At 41.8% G+C, this 18,943-nt stretch overlaps 1 protein-coding gene across 7 annotated transcripts in view; it reads left to right on the forward strand.

Annotated features, from left to right (window-relative positions):
- Positions 1–4,039: 4,039 nt before the first annotated feature.
- Positions 4,040–18,943, forward strand: part of LOC131882945 (kinesin-like protein KIF13A) — a 63,267-nt gene continuing 48,363 nt past the window's right edge. For 3 of the 7 annotated variants that reach the window (XM_059230235.1, XM_059230239.1, XM_059230240.1), the window contains exons 1-3: positions 4,041–4,681; positions 8,435–8,513; positions 13,989–14,158. In XM_059230235.1, the coding sequence (XP_059086218.1) occupies positions 4,579–4,681; positions 8,435–8,513; positions 13,989–14,158 (352 nt within the window). In that variant the 5' untranslated portion in view covers positions 4,041–4,578. Of the gene's footprint in view, positions 4,682–8,434; positions 8,514–13,988; positions 14,159–18,943 lie in introns of all 7 variants that reach the window. The other 4 variants (XM_059230236.1, XM_059230237.1, XR_009373559.1 and 1 more) reach the window with 4 other exon arrangements.

The raw sequence follows: 18,943 nt of genomic DNA on the forward strand, positions 1-18,943 counted from the left end.
TTCTCTGGTGTGTTTTCAACTGCACTGAGTTTAGGAGCAACAGTCCATTGCTCTATTGATGAGTTTGTTGGGACTGGCAAGGCTTGTCAAGCTGAGCATTTAGATGATCTTGTAGTCACAGATCAGGATACTTTAGAGGCTATCAGGGACTTGAGACTCTCGAGCTCCCCTGGCCCTGATGGGGTGACATCTCAGTTTCTGATGAGATACTCACAGGTTCTTGCTCCTGTTTTCTCGTCCTTGATGCGTTGCATCTTGGACCAGGGCAAGTTCCCCTCTTCTCTGAGGGTAGCTCATGTTCCAATTTTCAAAGGGGGAGATAAGTCACTCCCCAGTAACTACAGGCCGATTTCTCTCACTTCGAATATTGCGAAGGTATTTGAGAAGATCATGAAGTTCAAACTTGTTGAATTTCTTGATATTCATGAAGTCCTTCCTCTTAGCCAGCATGGGTTCCAAGCACATTTTACCATGGTTACCCAACTGATTGAGCATATAGAGCAGGTTATTGAGGGACTGGAGAGCCATGAATCAGTCGATGTAGTTTATCTCGACTTTGCCAAGGCCTTTGGCAAGGTAGATCATGGCCTTTTAGTTAGCAGGCTCCATGAGATTGGGATCGACGCCATTAGACACTCCACTATTAGATGATGAAGGTAAGGACATTGAGCACGTCTCATCCATGAAGGATTTAGGTGTAGTCCTCCAAGATAATGGAAAGTTCGATGAGCATATCCAGTTGAAAGTTGGTAAGGCTTTTCAAACATGTGGTTGGATATATCGCACGTTTAAGTCCAGAGACAGTATCACGATGCTAACTCTGTACAAGTCGATTGTTCAGCCGCATCTTGAATATGCCCCTCCCATTTGGGCTCCAATTAATTCAGCAGGTTTGCAAAAGCTCGAGCAGGTCCAAAGATATTTTTCTAGGAACATTGAGGATATGAGAGAGCTCTCGTATTGGGAGAGGTTAGAAAGGTTGGGATTGTACAGTACTCAGAGAAGGTACGAAAGGTATCTGATATTGTACGTTTTCAAAAGCATTCATGAGCTTTTTCCCAACCCAGGATTTAGGGTCAATTGCAGTGACCGTAGAGGCTTAATGTGCGTTTTGAGAGCACCTTCAAGCCCTCTAGAATCCAGGCTAGTTAAAACAATGAAGTCCAACTCTCTTCTTTCTCGGGCTCCTTCATTGTTTAATTTGCTGCCCTCAAATCTTCGTAGGGCTTATGTAGGGGTTGATCCAGTAGCAAGATGTAAGTCAGACTTGGACAAGTTTTTTTTGACTAAAATTCCGGATCAACCTTATATTCAAGGATTAGCCAGGTCAGCCAATTCCAATTCGTTGGTCGATCAAATAATATATATAAATAAAAGTCAAGTAAAATAAATAATCATCTCGTCTTGAACTGCTGGGATTCCAATCCCGGTAGCGGTAAGGAAGTCCGCACAAAAAAAATGAGACCCAGTCAACCCTATGAACCTATTCAATCATCTGCAGCTTCAAGACCGTTTGAATGCGTTTCCGTTGATTTATTTGTGGTCAAAAACAAGAAATATCTGGCCATGGTTGACAAGTATTCAAACTTGTTGTGTGTGTCACCATTTAACAAGACCAATACTGGGTCGATCATCAAGATCCTTGAGCAATGGTTCATGGAATACGGCATTCCTTGCACTATCAGATCAGATGGAGGTCATCAATTCCGTTCGGAGTTCAAGATATTCTATTCCAAACTGGGAATCCATCATGAACTTGTCTCTCCATATCACAGTCGAGGAAATGGGCTAATTGAAGCCTTTGTAAAGGTGTCCAAGCAGGAAAACGAATCGAGCTCTAAGGAATACCATGATCTCCATGCCCATTCCTTCCAGAAGCTTCCAATCGGTACCCATGTCCGCATTCAAAATCCTCAGACCAAGAGATGGGATCTCACTGGAACCGTTCTGGATATGAGATCCTCAGGCAGGAGTTACGTTCTCGAAGTGGATGGCGTTCAAATGCTACGGAACCGTCGTTTTATCAAGCCCATCCAAACATCGTAATGAGATTGCCTTGATCTGGGGGAAGGTGTACAGGAACGGAAAAGAAATATTTACCAATCACTCAATCTTACTCAATCAGTTGTTTTTCCCGTTGTGATCCACATACAAGTGCACTTAGTTTTTACTATTCGAATTAAAGAATCTTTAAGTATCAGAAGGAGTACCTTTCGCTATATAAACCTATATTTCTGAGCCCAAAGAACGAGAAGATCGTGAAAAACAATAATCAGGCAATTTTTGCCTTAAAAACAGCCATATTACATGAACAACCAAAGAAATCAAAATATTTTTTTTCGCCTTTTAAGCTTATTTTAACGTTTTTGCAATCTACTTTGGCTGATTTTCATAATCTAAAGAAATTAGTTTTACCAAAATTGGCTTATGAAATATTTTCCTTTTCTTTTGCCAAAAAAATTAACCCATGGAAGGAATGTGATTGGCCGTGTAATGATGCCGTAGGCAGAAGAATGACGAGACATTCTCATTAAGTAGTCAAAAGCATCAAGAGATCAGGTGCTTAATACGATACAAGTCCTTTTGGTTTAGTTATATTGCTTTTGTACTTTTTTTAGACATGTATATATTGAAGATTAAGTAAAGTACAGTTTCGTCTTAAACATGATTGATGAAAATGGTACATTTGTTTCTATGTATTCCATACTTTTCCTTGCTAATTCTCGGGTTATTAACCGATACAAGGGAATGAAATTACCTGTAAGTTATGTAGTGTCTTATTGTGTAAAAATATTTGGTCGTACAAATCGTTCGAGTTTGCCGCTTTAGGACACCCGTGAACTAAAGGTTAGTCTGGGATCGTTAGTAAAAACCGATCTAAGTCTCGTTTAAAACTTAATATTGGGTCATCTGATATATAGAATCGTCGAAGAGAGAATGGCAACAAGTTATACAAAGTTGGAACTCGATGTAAACCAAAGGGGGACTTTTCGCTCGTCAATATATTTTTATCCAACTGTTTGTGCCAACGGCTCATTTCACAAGAGATGCCTCGCCTATCGCTAATACTTTGCCTTTTCCTCGGGTTAGGACAAAGATAATGAAGGCATTTAAAGACATAAAGGATGTGATAACGTTCGTGTCTACGCTAGACAGTATATAATCCCAAGGTATGAAGTCTTTCCCAATAACTCAAATTAGACATGCCTTCAATGGATTTCGTAAACTATGTCTGTACTCATTCAATGCCATTACCCTTATTTTGGTCCAAAAGTACATTTATCCTCTTTTCGCTAAGATCTCTATTATGCAAAATATTATCCCCTGATCTATGGACCCTGATTATGATTTAATGCCTGTTCTTGTGCGCGAAATGTTAAAGTATTTTTTTTTGTTTTCCACCCCATTTGCCAATGCCAAGTTGTCGCGCCTGTCGACAAGGTGAAAATTCGCCTCTATTTCTTTTAATTAATAAGTTTTTGGTGTCAAGTAATTTTTGTTGGCCCACTATGCATTGCTTATAGCGTCATTTATGTTATATTTTAGATGTCAGTAAGGTGTGAATTTCAAAGCAATTGTTTTAGTAGTACGCATTCGTTTTTTTGTCCCTTCTGTTTGGTAACACTGAAAGAGAAAACCGACAGCTGAGCGGCACTATAACAGCGATGCCAAAATGAAAATGATGCAACAAAAAGTCGAATTTGTACCTATACCATGGCTCTACCTAAATAATGAGCTTATTATCCCACGGATATCTGAGCAATTGTTTATGATAAAATCTGTCCCTAATCGGCTTTATGGCCCAAATGCAATCAACCAAGAGTACACAAGCCATTGTCTATCAGACGCCGCTAAATTACGGTTTTGTAAAGAAAGGAACAGGATGAAATGACACCAGTCATAGCCTCTATCCATTACAATTTAAGAAACCTTTGTCTTTCATTGGAGGAATTGGCGGGTAGAATGTCGACACTTTATTTGGCATCAAAGTCCACAGTAGAAAGTGTGGCAAGCCTTGTCCTTGCCTTGTTCTGAGATGTTGGCCTTTGATCATGTAGCTTGAGAGAAGACGTGATACTCCCCCTGTTACAGCTTCTTCCAAGGATCAAAAGTGGCACCGAGTAGTGTTCTATTCATTCCATCATCATCATCATCATCATCATCATCGGGTGCTGAGATGAAAGGATAATTTGGATTGGTTGGTTTAAAAGGCCTCGAAGGCCGTCCTCTGACGCTGAATTTTGGCCTGATGTGGATGGCGTCATTCGTTTTATGAAGGAATGCGTGGATGGATTTAAGCTTTTGTTGTGTCTGACAGTAACACCCGATTGCCCTCCATCAGTGATCTATATGTGAAATCATTGAATGTGGGCCCGGAGGGCACGGATGGGTTGGGATGAGGTGACGGATGGTTCTATAAAGTAACTAACAGCAACTGTGGTTCCCTTCACTTGCTCACACTTGCTCTTTCTAGAGTACAGAAGCACCTTAGATGGTGATGTGCCAGTAAACATTTCTTGGTTACGATGATTCCAAGACCAGCATAATTCTCCGACTCCTTTTCGTAACTTGTCAACCATGGCGCTCAAGCCCTCGGGCTCTGCGGTATTTACGGATTCAACTTTGACGTGTAATGACAAGATTAAAGTGGCCGTTCGAGTCAGACCTTTCAATGACAGAGGTAAGCGAGTAGTGGCGACATCCACAACAGGGTTGATTGGTTGGTTGGCTGGCTGGTTGGCTGGCTGCATGGCTGGCTGCATGGCCGACTACTTTGCCGCATGGCTCTTGATTACTTTGCCATTTGCAAATAGGTCCTACATAACATTTTGTGGATCTTGATTGAATTTACAAGCCTTTACCGTTTGATCGCTTATACAAGAACGGTCATTGCTAGAAAGAAAGAAAATATTTTAAGGTTTGATTTTGAACTGTCGCCTGGCATCATACGCGGTCTGTATCTAAATTAGAGTGCTTGAAGTGTAAACGTGACTTTCCAAACATGCCATAATAATTACTTGCACAATAGGTCACTTTTGATGGAGTGAGGTAACTTTAAAGAAAAAAGTATTAACAGCATAATTTCATTTGTCTTATTGATTCATAATCGAACTTATTGTTTGCAAATACTTCTATCATGAGTCTATAAAGGTTTTTGTAAGTAACAGTTAAAAACCAAATTTAAAAAATACTAAGTTAATTTGACAATACACGCGAAATTTCGAGTACCAAAAATGTCCAAAAACCTCATAATATTCCTAAATTTTACCTCAAAGGGTGCTAATGAAAATATTTTCTTTTAGGCTTTTGGAAATTTTGCCATTTGCAGAAGCGGGCGTTGAATTTTTCAATTGATCATTCTCAATGGAGGCCTTAATCTTACCTTGAATCAATTCCAACTTTCTTTGAAGGCTAGCTTCAACTACTGGATTCAAATTTGTTTGTTTGTTACGAAGTCAGATGGCAGCTCTCTCGCTCGGCCTGCTATAGGGCTGGTCAAGTAAACGCGTTCATGGACAACTGATGTTATTCCATGGAGTAAAATCAAAGAAAACATGCCCAGCCAAACCGAACTGTGCATTACTGATGTGAAGCAAGCACCGACAGGGCAAGTAGTCCGGTGCTTAACTTGCCCAAGTAGGAACTTGCCCCAACTTGGGTTTGTACACAGACACTTGAGGGGAAAATGGTGTGGCCAAACTTACGCGAGAAATTTTATACCAGGGCAAATTAAATCAACTTATACAGGAAAAGCAATAATATGCGCCAACAGTGAGGCAGTAACATGGCTTTGGTTGAATTCTTGGTTTATTTCTGGCAATCTGACTTTAACTACGAACAAAAAATCCTCATTTTGCGGTTTTCCTGAGCTAACTATATGGGCCCCTTACGCTAGCAGCGGATCTCTGCTTGGGTTAAGCTTGCCCAAATTCTAGTACTTGGCCAAGCTTTGCTTGTAAACAAGTAGTACTTGGGTGTCTGGGATGACTTGCTACTTGCCCTTTTCCCATCAGTACTGTGCATGCATTGGATTTTGACATGTTTTCCATTTTACATGCTTGTCTAGGCAATTAGCATTGTGGTATTGAGTCAATTTGATAGTGTGTTCACTGATTAACACCAAACATGCTCATTTAGTAGGTAGGGTTTTTGTAACACAACTCGCTCAAAATCACTCGATTATTAAAAATTCAATGTGCGAATGGTGCGAGTTGACTGCGATGTTTGTCTTAGTTCTCCCTCCCCAAAATGCCCAAAATCAGGGTGCCGGACCACATTTTTCCTTGAATTTCCTTTACTTGACATCCCCTATCTGAATGATGGGTGTCCCAATTGACGGATATTCCCGCTTCGTCATCACAGCCAACAACATTAATTATAACCTCGCCCTCGGGCATGACCGCAGGTTCGCCCAATTAAGTTGTTGAAGGAGCAACTTATGCTGTAACTAAATACCGCAAAGAAGCTTGAACTCGGCTCCCTGGGATCGAATAAGGATTTGTAAATTGGAAAGCAGTTGCTCTACCAATACTATACCCCAGCAAGCCTTGGATTAAAATTTTTCTGAAGCCTTTTTCGTAGTTTGCATCTCTTTTTGAACAATTGCTTCCCTAAACTTCGAAATGTCCCACGTTTCAGAACACATTCAGGGGTTGGTAGAGTGAAGCAAGCTTCTTTCAAAAACTAAACTCATCCTGTCTAAGGCTAATGGATGGTTCCTGTTTAACCATTGAAACTAGGTCCAATCCCCTAACCTCCTCCCCATAATCAACGGCCAATGTTCATCTTTGAAGTTGAACTGAGCCAGACCGACCTTTCTGACCGGTTTTAATCTAGAGCCTTCTGGCTTTTGAGTTATGGCCAACCCAATCGCGAGAACAGAATTATCTGATAGACTACTAGGTGTCACATGGACATACTGGATCGGATAAGGGTCATTCAAGATGACCAAATCCAGAACGCTATTCGCTCTGGTGGCTATGCCAACATGCTTGGAGAGATTGCGCAAGATCGCAAGCTCCTTCTCCTTAGATGAAACCGAAATAAATCGCGACGGAGGGGAGCTCAACCGTCCACTACGCGACTGATATGGATTTGAAATCGATGGGTTGATGATGAGTCTTGTTTGATCTGAGAATAAGGGCTGCTTTACACTAGGATGGAAAACCGAGATTGAATCCGGTTTGAGGATTGAAGTAGGACTAGTGCTGGGGTGAGTTTTAGGTGGATGAGTCTTTTTGTTCGACTTCAGTACAATGAAAGACTGGAGTCGCCCCAGCACTAGTCCTACTTACACCCTCAAACCGGATTCAATCTTGGTTTCCCATCCTAGTGTAAATCGGCCCTTAGTTCACGAACTTTTTCGCGTTTTTTGAATCCCGGCTAATTCATGTTTGGTTACTAGCGAATTAGCCCATGTCAATTCTTGCCGTGTAGATAAGCCAAGGAATTAGTGCATGAATTAGTCGTGAACAAATTTAGATATGATTCGAAAAACGCAAAAGTGGTGTCTTCAACTAATTCATGCACTATTTCATGTGTCAAATCAGTTAGACGCGATTCAAAGAACCCGCCACTGATCTCGTCTATGAAAGATTTAGGCGTAGTCCCCAAAATAATGTTAAGTCCCATGAGCATATTCAGTTGAAGGTGGGTAAAACTTTTCAAATGTGTGGTTTGATATATCACACGTTTAAGTCCAGAAGTAGTATGACGATGCTAACTCTGTACAAGTCGATTGTTCAGCCATATCTTGAATATGCTTCACCCATTTGGGCTCCAATTAGTTCAGCAGGTTTGCAAAAGATCGAACAAGTCCAAAGATGTTTCACTAGGAACATCAAAGGAATGAGAGAGCTCTCGTGTTGGGAGAGACTAAAAAAGTTGGGACTGTACATGCTCAGAGAAGGTACGATAGGTATCTGATACCGTATGTCTTAAAAAGCATCCATGAGCTTTGTCCTAACCCAGGATTTAGGGTCAATTCTAGTGACCATAAAGGCTTGATATGCGTATTGAGAGCACCTCCAAGCCCTCGTGAATCCAGGTTAATTCAAATAATGAAGTCCAACTCTCTTCTTTCTCGGGCTCCTTTATTGTTCAATTTGCTGCCCTCAAACATTCGTATGTAGGTGTTGGAGATCGGACCAATTGTTGTTGTTATGTAGGAGGATAGCTAGCAAATGAATAAATTATAACTGAATATTACATTTGTCTTCTTTCAACTAATGTTCAGATATTTTTATGGCCAACGGCACTCAATATCAACTTTCTAGTCCATGGCGCAGGAAAGAAATTCCGGCTAGGGGAATTTGTTCACTATCGCTCCCTGAAAGTATTAATGCCTCATGCTTTATTCGGCTTGCTTTGACCTCGAGTTGATTTTTTACTTTTGTGATGTAATGAATTTGTTGTAAGATTTGCCTTTTTCCAGAACGGAGTTTAATGACCGAGAACATCGTTGAAATGGATTCCAACCAAACGTTTTTACACGCACCAAACGAAAAGAACAGGTATGTTTGCTCACTGAAAATTTATTAATTTTTTTACCTGTAATATCTTTCATTAACAACAAGAAAAGAAGTGCATCGGCGAATTTGGTCCACCTTGTTGCCTAAAATTGCTGAATAATGTCACTAAGAGTGTGTTTCCAATTTCCAGTTCAATGGGCATGAATGATGGCATTGAAATAGAGTACAAAGGACAAATAAATCATGATATTTTTGTGTGCTTTGTCCTATGACTTTGCCTTTAGATATATTTGCTGTGACCAATTGCTCCCCGACAAAATTCAAAGCAATGCACATTTTGATGAATATAAGTCAAAATAACAAATTTAAAAAAGCTACACGATCTCCTCTGAAAAACTGATTCATACAAGGAGTTGGGGAAGCCGAGCGGTTTAAGAGGTAGCGTGAACAAGGCAAGAATCGTCCCTCAAAGTGTCCTTGGTTGTAACCCCGGTGCCGAAATTAACCCTTTTGGGAGGAGACGTGGCGTGGTGGACCAATCTGATCAGGACTTTGACATTGCCTATCGGAAATATAGACCGATGATGTGATGGCTAGCTTCGCTGGCCGGGTGAGGCCTCACCCCTTCCACCCTAGCGCCCCAAATACAAATAAAAATACAATAACAAGGCCTCCATCAAGAGTGCCTCAAGGATAGACTATTCAACGTGATTCATCTTTGAAGCCGGAGCTTGCACCAAAGTTCAGGAAAGTATCAGGGTGTCATTACTAATTGCGTGGACCATTGTGAAAATTATTGAAACAATGTTGAACTCCAAATTTCTTACCAAGATCTGTTCAAAATTTCAGTCCGATACCTCAAATAATTGTGTAATTATAAGCATATTTCTCTATTTCCATATTTATTGGCTATGTTGTATATGCTCAATTAATTGGATAAATGTGCTAAAATGTGCTCGGAACCCTTGCTGGTTAGGAGGAAGGACTTTATGGACGTCAAGAAATTCAACACGTTTGAAAAACATGATTCCTAAACACCTTTGCAATATTCGAAGAGAAAGACTCTGCCCATAATTACTGGGGAGCGACTTATCTCTCCTAGTGCTAGGCCGAGTTCAGACTCGAGTCTTTTACTCAATTTTGGAGAAATGTTTATTGGAATTTCTCAAGATGAGTCTTTTTGCAAGACCTGACTAGTAAAAGACTCGATTCTTCTGCCGGAATCGAGTCCGGACTCGTCGAGTCCGGCAAAAAGTAAAAAAGATTAAAGTTCTCGTTCAAGTCCGATTTTTGCCGGACTTGCCTCAGCGTTAATCTCTCCCTTTGAAAATTGGAACAACTTGACCTAACTTTAGAGAGGAGGGAAACTTGCCCTGATCCAAGATGCAACACATCAAATGGGAGAAAACAATAGCAATAAACTGACATGTCACACCATCAAGACCAGGAGAACTCGAAACCCTCAGGTTCCTGCTGCTTCTAAAGCATCTTGATCTGTGACTAATAGATAATTTAGCCGCCCAAATTGATTAGCCACGCCCATGTCAATAGCCTCATCAATTAGAGCAATGAGCTAATGCTTCTAAACTCTTTGAAACTCCTGGGATGAACTCAAATACATTACCCGTTTTTCTAAGAATCCATCAAAATTGATTAATTCCACGGTCAATATAAAAAATATGAATATTGAGTCTAAGACGACACGGGCATACAGGTCAAGTCCATTGTTGAGTTTTTGATTAATATGCCGGTCTTCTCAAAGGCTGCTCTTCCATGAATCAAATTTTGTACATGGACTCAATCTGACCTCCGAGAACATGAGCACCATTCTCTTCATTGCCCTGCGTGAACGAAAAATGAGCCTGAATACTCTTCAAGTCTTCCACCAGAACTGTCGGATAACTCCATGGTCTGCTTGGAAACCGTAGGGCTGGATTTCTTTGCCCCTCTTCTAGTCAAGCATTAGTGTAAACACAAAGACTGTCTTCACTCTGTTGAAACTTCCAAAGTTTATAATATGATATTTATGATTGAAATTTAGTCTTGTATTAGTATAGAGATTCTGGTACTTCATTCCAATTGATGGGTTTATAAACGCTTTTGGGGTTTCTCTCTGTCATCCTAAATCTTTTGCGTTGTCACTAAAGCAAACTCGCGGGATTCCTCGACGTACCATGAACTGGGGGAACGCCAACAGAAATGGTTCCGTGGATAGATCCGTTACAAGCTCCAAGTGAATCGCTATGGACGTAAGACATTGAAAACACATCCATTAATAATTTCCATTAAAATTTCATTTTAATAGTACTGGGGATTACATTCATTGTACCGGTTAAAAAAGCCCATGAAAAAACGAACAAAAAAATTCTACATCAAATGCCCCTTGGACGAACGGGGTAATCGATCGAATGGTAGGACTGTCGTAGAAGTCCTTGAGAATCGTTTTCCGTAACACGACACTCACCATCCGGCAACTGGAAACAGTATTGTTTGAATGTGAAGCCTTGGTGAATAATCGACCCCTTTCCACAGTCAAAGAGGTCGAGATCCTATTGGTAACTACCCCAGCTTAATTATGCCTGGGAAAAGACCCTCTACGTCTTTCAGTGCCCGGGCATCTCTAAAGTGAAATACAGGAACCCACCTTTGTCAAAACTAGGCGACAAAGGAAAGCTCTCGTGAATTGTATCTGGAAACGTTGGAGAAATGAGTATTTATTGGCCAACCAAAAGTGGACAGAAAAACGGGAACAAGCCATCGAAGAAGGTGACGGGTTACTTTTCTGTGATAATCATTCATCAAAAAAACGAATGGAAATTAGCGCGGGCAAAAACCTTATTCGAAAGCAAGAATGGCCTCGTAAGAACCATGGAAGTCAAATTGTCATCAGGGTCAGTACTTCGACGCAATTGCAACAAATTAGATCTCCTAGAAGAAAATATGGAAGTCAAATCCACTCAAGGGCAGTCCTAGTCCTCAATTTCGTCAATCACCTTTGGTCTGAGAGTGCCACGTCATGCAGTCCTCCAGAATAAACTGTAGCTAAGAGGATGAACTTAGGACTTCAACCTACCGGACGCCTCCCACTTTGGGGGTGTCTGGGAGTGAAAGGTTGGTCAAATACGGAGATACTTCAAAGCTAATTTGATTTTTTGAGGCCCCAGATTGACGAGGTACGATCTCCACATGCTCATTTCCGAGGCAATGGCCATTGTAAATTCGGCCCCATCATGGGAGGTGTCAAGTGACCCCGATGATCCTTTTCCCATATTTCCTGCGTCCCTTATTACTCTCAAGGAAGAGCCCTGTTGCGCACAGCTTCAATACTATACATAAGAAGATCGCAATGCGTACGGACCTCGTAGGTAGAGGCTTGTACAATACCCACCGGACCAGTTGTGGATTCCATATGGGATATTTACAAACACAACTAGAGCGCAACAAATGTTCCAAAAAAAAAAACGAATCCTAGAAGGAGAAGATCTCGTTCTCATGCATGTTAAAAATGCCGAGCGAAGATGGTGGAACCAATGAAGAGTTCAGATGAATTGGTGCGATCCACTCTCATTGAGATTGCAACAGATCTTGGGAGTTGCAAGCCATGCAAGATTACTTGATATCGAAGACCGATATAGGGTCTGTTTTTTCTCGCATCTACCCGTGGATCAAAAGTTCGGCCGTTAACGGCCGAGCTTCTTCAAATCATTTTGTACAAAGGGGGGGGGATGGAGACTACTTGTTAAGATGGACGAAAATTGCTCATTGCTGTAATTATTGTTTTTTTTCCGCCACTAATTTTTGACGTGGTTTTGAGTAAAAATAAAGGAGTGCTAGTTAAAGTACGGAAACGACCCTATGATTATTGCTATTCGGGACCACTCCGGGCATTCATTATGTTTTATGTAGCGAGGTTTCAGAGATTGTTTGATCTAATCATTACATCGAGCTACAACTTGAAATACTTATTTGTGGCGACCTAATGCTAGTCTCATTTGGGGAAGAGCGCAAGACGTTTACCTGTTTGAATGATAGCCGGAATGGGACCTTTTCGCCTCATCAGATCCAACAATATATTGGATATTTTCGGAGCAAGCAAGAGTTGACGTAGGCCTTGGCAAAAATAAGCCAAGATGCGCTCATCACTTTTCTTAATAAGCGTGGGGCAGACTTCGAAGGTTGGAGTCCAAACCAACCCTCTGGATCAAACTGGCGATTTTTGGGATCAGCGGATCTGATCTGTTCACTCCATTCTGTTAACACTCATGAAAGACTATGGATCAATACTCAACGATGAAACTTTCCAAACATTAATGTGCAAGATCAAGTCAATGGTGAATTTGTACCCACCAACGATGTATTGCTTGAATAATCCGGATAGCCATCTTCCATATATACATCTCATGCGGTCATAAGATCTTGTTGAATAGCTGAACTTGGCTAATTTCGATCTCGCTACCATGCTCAGGGAACTCAGGAGATATTTTCAAAGTTTTGTAGTGAACACTAATTAAAATTCAAATTTTCGCCTGCTCTTGATCAGTTAGATAGGCTTTCGACACCATAGCTTTGAAACGAACCACTTTGCAAGTAAATAGTATAAAAATCACCTGCCTTTAATTGAAAAGAGCTACGTTTCTGATTTTTTAAAACTTTAATTCGAAAAGAGTAGGCCGATTTGACGGGGAGCTCGTTCACAGTCCATCCATATTTCTAGAAGTTCGTGACTAAACTTACGTTGCCACCTCCAGGGACCTTTGTCAAGAGCAATGTATATTGATGGCGTCAGTGGTCCAGGAAATAGTATTTAGCAGAACTGCTTTCGACAAGATTACCATTGGAGCTTCTTGAATAGTTGCAAGTGATACCAAGATAGACGAAGGAGCGTTCCAACCTTTTTGTTGGTGACAGTGTGATGGTGATGGACAATAACCACCTTAAAAATGATAAGCTACTCGCCAAAGTTTTGGAGACCTACCCGGATGCCTCCGGTTTTAGGTGTGTCTGTTCCTGGAGGCGACAAAGATAAAAAGAAGATGAACAACTTAACGACCACCGAGTTGTACTGAGCCGTGAACAAGTTGGTTTTAATAATCCGCGCCAATGAAAAAGGCGAAGATCCGGCAAAGGAGACAAGAACGACTAGGATCCTAAACCCACGAATATGAAATGGACCAACGCTGATATTTTTTAACTTTTTCTTAACAAGCCTGGGCTTGCTTGCGTCGAATTAATCGCAAACCAGTTGTAGATTAAGCATCAACTTAAAAACTTTTCTGTTACATATGTGATTGCTTTTTCGAACAATGTACCGTGTTACTCACCACTTATAGTGATATACCTAAGTACAAAACTTCACGGAAATCTGGGTTATAATAGTTGCAAAGAAAATACTTAACAATTGCTTATGTGCTTCTGCATGCTGGATTCAGGTCCTCCACATCAGTTCCCAACTACCATCTCTAAAGATCTTCAATTAATGTATCTAATACTCTTTTAGAATATATTTTTCTTTTGCAGCCGCCGCTTACCTAAAGTGTTTGCGTTTGATCATTGTTTCAACTCAAATCTGGATTTGAGTGATCCCCTCTCCTCTGACCAAGAAAAAATATTTTCTTCTCTTGGGTTGGATATTTTAGACAATGCCTTCGACGGATACAACGCTTGCATATTTGCGTATGGACAAACGGGTAAAGTAACAGTTTAAAATCTCTTTATGGTCTGAAAGGAGAAATATTCTGCCTGCAAATTCTTTCCCATATTTTGAAACAAGAATCGACAATGAACAATATCGAAGTAATCCTAACATTTCTGGGTGTAATTATGAACTGAGACTTGCAGTATTACTTCACTTTACTTTGAGTATTTCCACTACTCGGATGAAATTACACTTATAGCCACAAAACGCTCTGTTTTCGCACCCTTCAAATAACTGGTTTGTGCTTTGCAGTCCATAGCCTGTGTTAACACTGCTCTGGTTGGCTTGACGAATATTTTGATAGACCTACCCAATAGTTTGCCCGATTGCTTGATAGAAAGAGCTATCGGACAGCTCGCATAAGCTCTTTGGCCCGACTGCTCGACTGCGTAATACAAAAAAATTGCGAAGCAAAATCTGCTAGAAAAAAACAAAATGGTCCAATTTATGTGAGACAAAATCATTTACCGCATCGTTATAGAAGTTGACAAATTTTACTCTTTCCGTCTCTGTTGAGTGGGGACATCGTCCTTGACTCTAGTTTGATTAGTACTTCAAAGTTGCCCTTTTCCCCTCATCAGTACATTATGACCTCTACCTCAACCGTTTCTCACTCGACTTCTGCCTTCATTGTGTGAACCAAATTTACCAACCATCCACCTCCATTAACTATGTACATCACAAACCTACATACTTGCCACATAACAAATTCAGCTTTTGGTTCCACATTGTTACGTCATCGGGTTTAGTCCTTCAAGTTGTTGCATATCTGTCATATCTACTGAGACTCATTTCCATTGGCAATTTTCATTAAATCTCGCTAAAACGGTGATTTACATTACAGTAAACGTTACCGCTAGCGGTACTCGTGGAGGAAAAAGATGGCTTAAAATTGCAATATAACACTTTTTTGAAACGTTTTTTTAAATATTTTCTTATTGAAGGTTTTGTAAATATGACTTGAAGCAAATGACGAATATGCTAGGGTACGGAAAAGACGAAACTCTCTAACATCGGTAAGGAAACCTTCTTACATATTGTTTCCCTGGTTTAAAAAGCAAGAAAGTAACGGTACCGAAAGGGCTAAAAACCGCTCCGTTACCAAAACCATTACTATTGCAGATATATAACACGATACCGTTAGCATTACTTGAAAAGTACGCCGTTACTTAAAACTTTGTTACTCAAGCCAGCTGGACAATTACATGACAAGTACATGAGTGCTTTCGAACTCCAAAGGCAAGATTCATTTTCACACTTTCCTACCTTCACACGGTGGTAAAGCCCTATAATCTTTTTAGCGAGAATTACCTGTGGTGGATTGAGCACATGCTCGTACTCATCCTGATTATTCTAGTCATGTACGTATATAAAGCGATACTAGTCAGAAATACATGTCAGCCACAAACCATTAATCGGGGTCATCAATACATGGCTCAGTCGGTAGGATCCGGCTGTGCCCTCTGTCTTTCGGTGATGTCGATCTGTGGCCCCAAGTTGTGGGCCGATCCGTGGCTCCTAGTTGCGGGCCGATCCGTAGGCCCTGGTGATTGGCCAAGCCTCAGACAGAGGGCGGATTCCTCGGACGGAGGGCGGATTCCTCGGACGGAGGGCGGATTCCTCGGACGGAGGGCGGATTCCTCGGACGGAAGGTGGATTCCTCGGATGGAGGACGGACCCGTGACCCTGGTGGTGTCGACCTGTGATTCCTAGATGGACCCGTGACCCTGATGGTGTCGACTCGTGACACCGATTGTGGGGCATACCCGTTATCTCCAGATGGCCCGTGATCCCATGGTGGACCCGTGATCCCCAGATGGCATGTGATACGGATTAACTCCCGACCCGTATGTGAGGGAGATGTGGTAGATTGAGCACATGCTTGTGCTCATCCTGATTATTCTAGTCATGTATATAAAGCGATACTAGTCAGAAATACAAATAGTCAGTAACAAACCACCATCGGGATCATCAATACATTTTGGCACTTTTATTGCTCAGGAAATCGTAAGGAACAGCTTTGGTTTTATTGCTTTATGGAGTTCTAGGCCACATGAAAACCTGTATGTCTACAAATAGCATAACTAAATTTTTCAAAAATCTAATTAATGCAAATTGGGAACTGTAGTGAATATGCTAATTACAAGAATGCGTTGGCGTTTGACTATATATTGCTTTGTGTTTGATTGGGAAATACACTTTACTTCAATAACCAGCGAGTATCACAACCCTCTTAACAACTACATGGTGTTACATGGTGGCAGCGGTGTTTCCGTGGTGGGAGTACGTTAGGCAAGGCGTGTGCGGATATCGCGCCAGTGTCTGAAACCCCACGGATCACAAACCAACTCCTTCTTTCGTGAGATGCGAGGGAGAGACAGGTTCCTGGACCTTTGTTGATCGGGGAGGGATTGTGGATTTGATCCTCCTGTGGACGCTCCATGGTGCGATTCCGTGGTTGTGGGAACGATCTAGTGGTCAAGGTAATCGGTTGGATGATCCTGCCATGGGAGAAAGATTCCATGTTGTGTGGTCATGGAGAATTGGGTGTGACTCCTGTGATTGGAGTAAGATTCCACCCAGTGTTGGATCCGGGGAGTGCGTGAATTCGGCCCTCTCTATGATGTGAGTTGAAGTCATCTGACAAGCTGTTGCGATGGGAGGATCTGTGGATTTGATCCTCCTGTGGACGCTCCATGGTGTTATTCCGTGGGTTGTCATCAAGATTGAGTAGGGCTCCTGCGATTAGTGCAGCTCCTGTGCTGAATGCGTTCAAGACTTGTTGGTCTTTGTGAGATCTTTGATCTGGGGGGGAGGTGTAGCGAGATGCTAATTCGAGCTACTGCGTTAGCTCCCCTCCCCTATAAATACCGTTGTATGTGAAATACAAAACCAGTACGATGTGAACAACTCTACTCACTGCACACAATTAGCGAGGGAAAAAGCCGAGTTAGAAGCTCGCAAAGAAATGAACGAGAAGCTTGAGATCGTGCGTAAACAGAAGCGTCAAGCTCAATATGCGCGGGAAGATCAAGCCCACCTTCTTCAACAAGAAAAGGAGAATGCCGAAATTCAAGCTAAACGAGACGCCATGGAGGAAGAGTCAGTCTTCAGGGTCAAATTCGCTTGGTCATGGACGCCAAAAAGGTCGTTGATTTCGAGAAGTGCTTGATCGAAATAGAGGGCATCAATCCTTCCGAATTGAGACCAGAAGTAAAAGAAGATATCGCACCTAGTCGCAGTGGAATATCGGACCATGCTCCATTCGTCGTGACCACTCCTAAACCAGAGGAGGTTAACATGTTCCGTCAAATCGACCTTTTGGCGGAGATAGCCGAGAGATCTTACTTGCCAAATTCGGAACCAAAGATGTTCGATGGGTCGGATCCAACCGTGTACAAGGCTTTTGTACAATCTTTCGATCAACTAATTGCCAACAAGACCAGATCTGAAGCGGATAAACTTCATTACTTGGAAAAATACTCGCAAGCACTCCCGCAGCGGTTGGTCCAGAGTTGTTTTCACTTGAACTCGGAGCTTGGATACAGGGGAGCTCGTGAGTTACTGAATCAGAAGTATGGCAACGAATTCGTGATTGCAAATGCCTTCCTTCGGAAATTGAGCAATTGGCCACCCATCAAGAACGACGATAGAGATCCTCTGGAGGAGTTTAATGTTTTCCTCCTTTCGTGTCGTAACTTTATGAAAGATGGAAATGCACTCGTCCAGCTCAATGGGCCCTCTCAAATTCAAGAACTGGTTATGAAGTTACCATATCACTTGAGGTTGGCGTGGAGGAATCGGGCCTTCTGTTTATTGGAGCAAGGTCGCCCCGTCACCTTTCCGGATCTGTCGGCGTTTGTATCGCAACAATCTCGGATGATGTCATTGCCCATCTTTGGAGAAGTGGTTGATACAGAAAAGGACAGGAAAGCCGTACTTGGATCATCCGAGATGAAAAAATCTGTGTCAATGGCTACAGATGTATAGGAGGATAATCTCAAAAGAGATCAACTTTGTCTAGCCTGCAAGAAGGCCAACCATTCTTTGGAGACTTGCTTTTTCTTCGCGAAGCAATCAGATGAAGAAAAATCGAAGTTCATAAATGGCTGCCTGACTGTAAGCAATATTGGTCGAAACTGCAAGAAACATTTGCAGTGCAAAAAGTGCGAAAAGAGACATCCTACGTGCCTACACAAATCGGATAGTCCTAAAGAATATGGATGGTTTCCCAGTAGCAAGTTGGTGGAGCCTAAAGATTTGGAGTCCACTTCCGCATGTTGTTTGGAGGAGCCGGGTCACTGTACAAGGGCCGGTCAGTCAAATCAGGTCGCCATGGCTTTGATTCCAGTCAAAGTCAGAGTTCAAGGTGGACTCAAAGAAATCATCACATATGCTGGCCTCGATAATTTCTCTAGCGACTGTTTTGTCACAGATGAGATAGTAGAAAAATTAGGCCTAGTAGGCCCAAGAACCAAGATCAGCTTAACCACAATGAACGAAACGAGAAGAGCCATTTCAACACGTGCCATTAATGGTCTGGAAGTCTCCGATATCGACGGAAATGAGAAGGTATTTCTCCCTGTGTCGTTCTCAAAGGACAAACTGCCTGTGTCAAAACGCGACGTTATTACTCCTGAAGAGTGTGGAAGATATCCTCACCTCTCTGACATACCCTTTGTGTTTATCGACGCCAACGTTGGCCTACTTTTAGGAGCCAACTCTCCGGAAGCCCTTAAGCCGTTAGAGATCGTGAGTGGACCTGTGGGGANGGACC

This window comes from Tigriopus californicus, chromosome 7, assembly GCF_007210705.1.
Source record: "Tigriopus californicus strain San Diego chromosome 7, Tcal_SD_v2.1, whole genome shotgun sequence".
NCBI lineage: Eukaryota > Metazoa > Arthropoda > Copepoda > Harpacticoida > Harpacticidae > Tigriopus > Tigriopus californicus.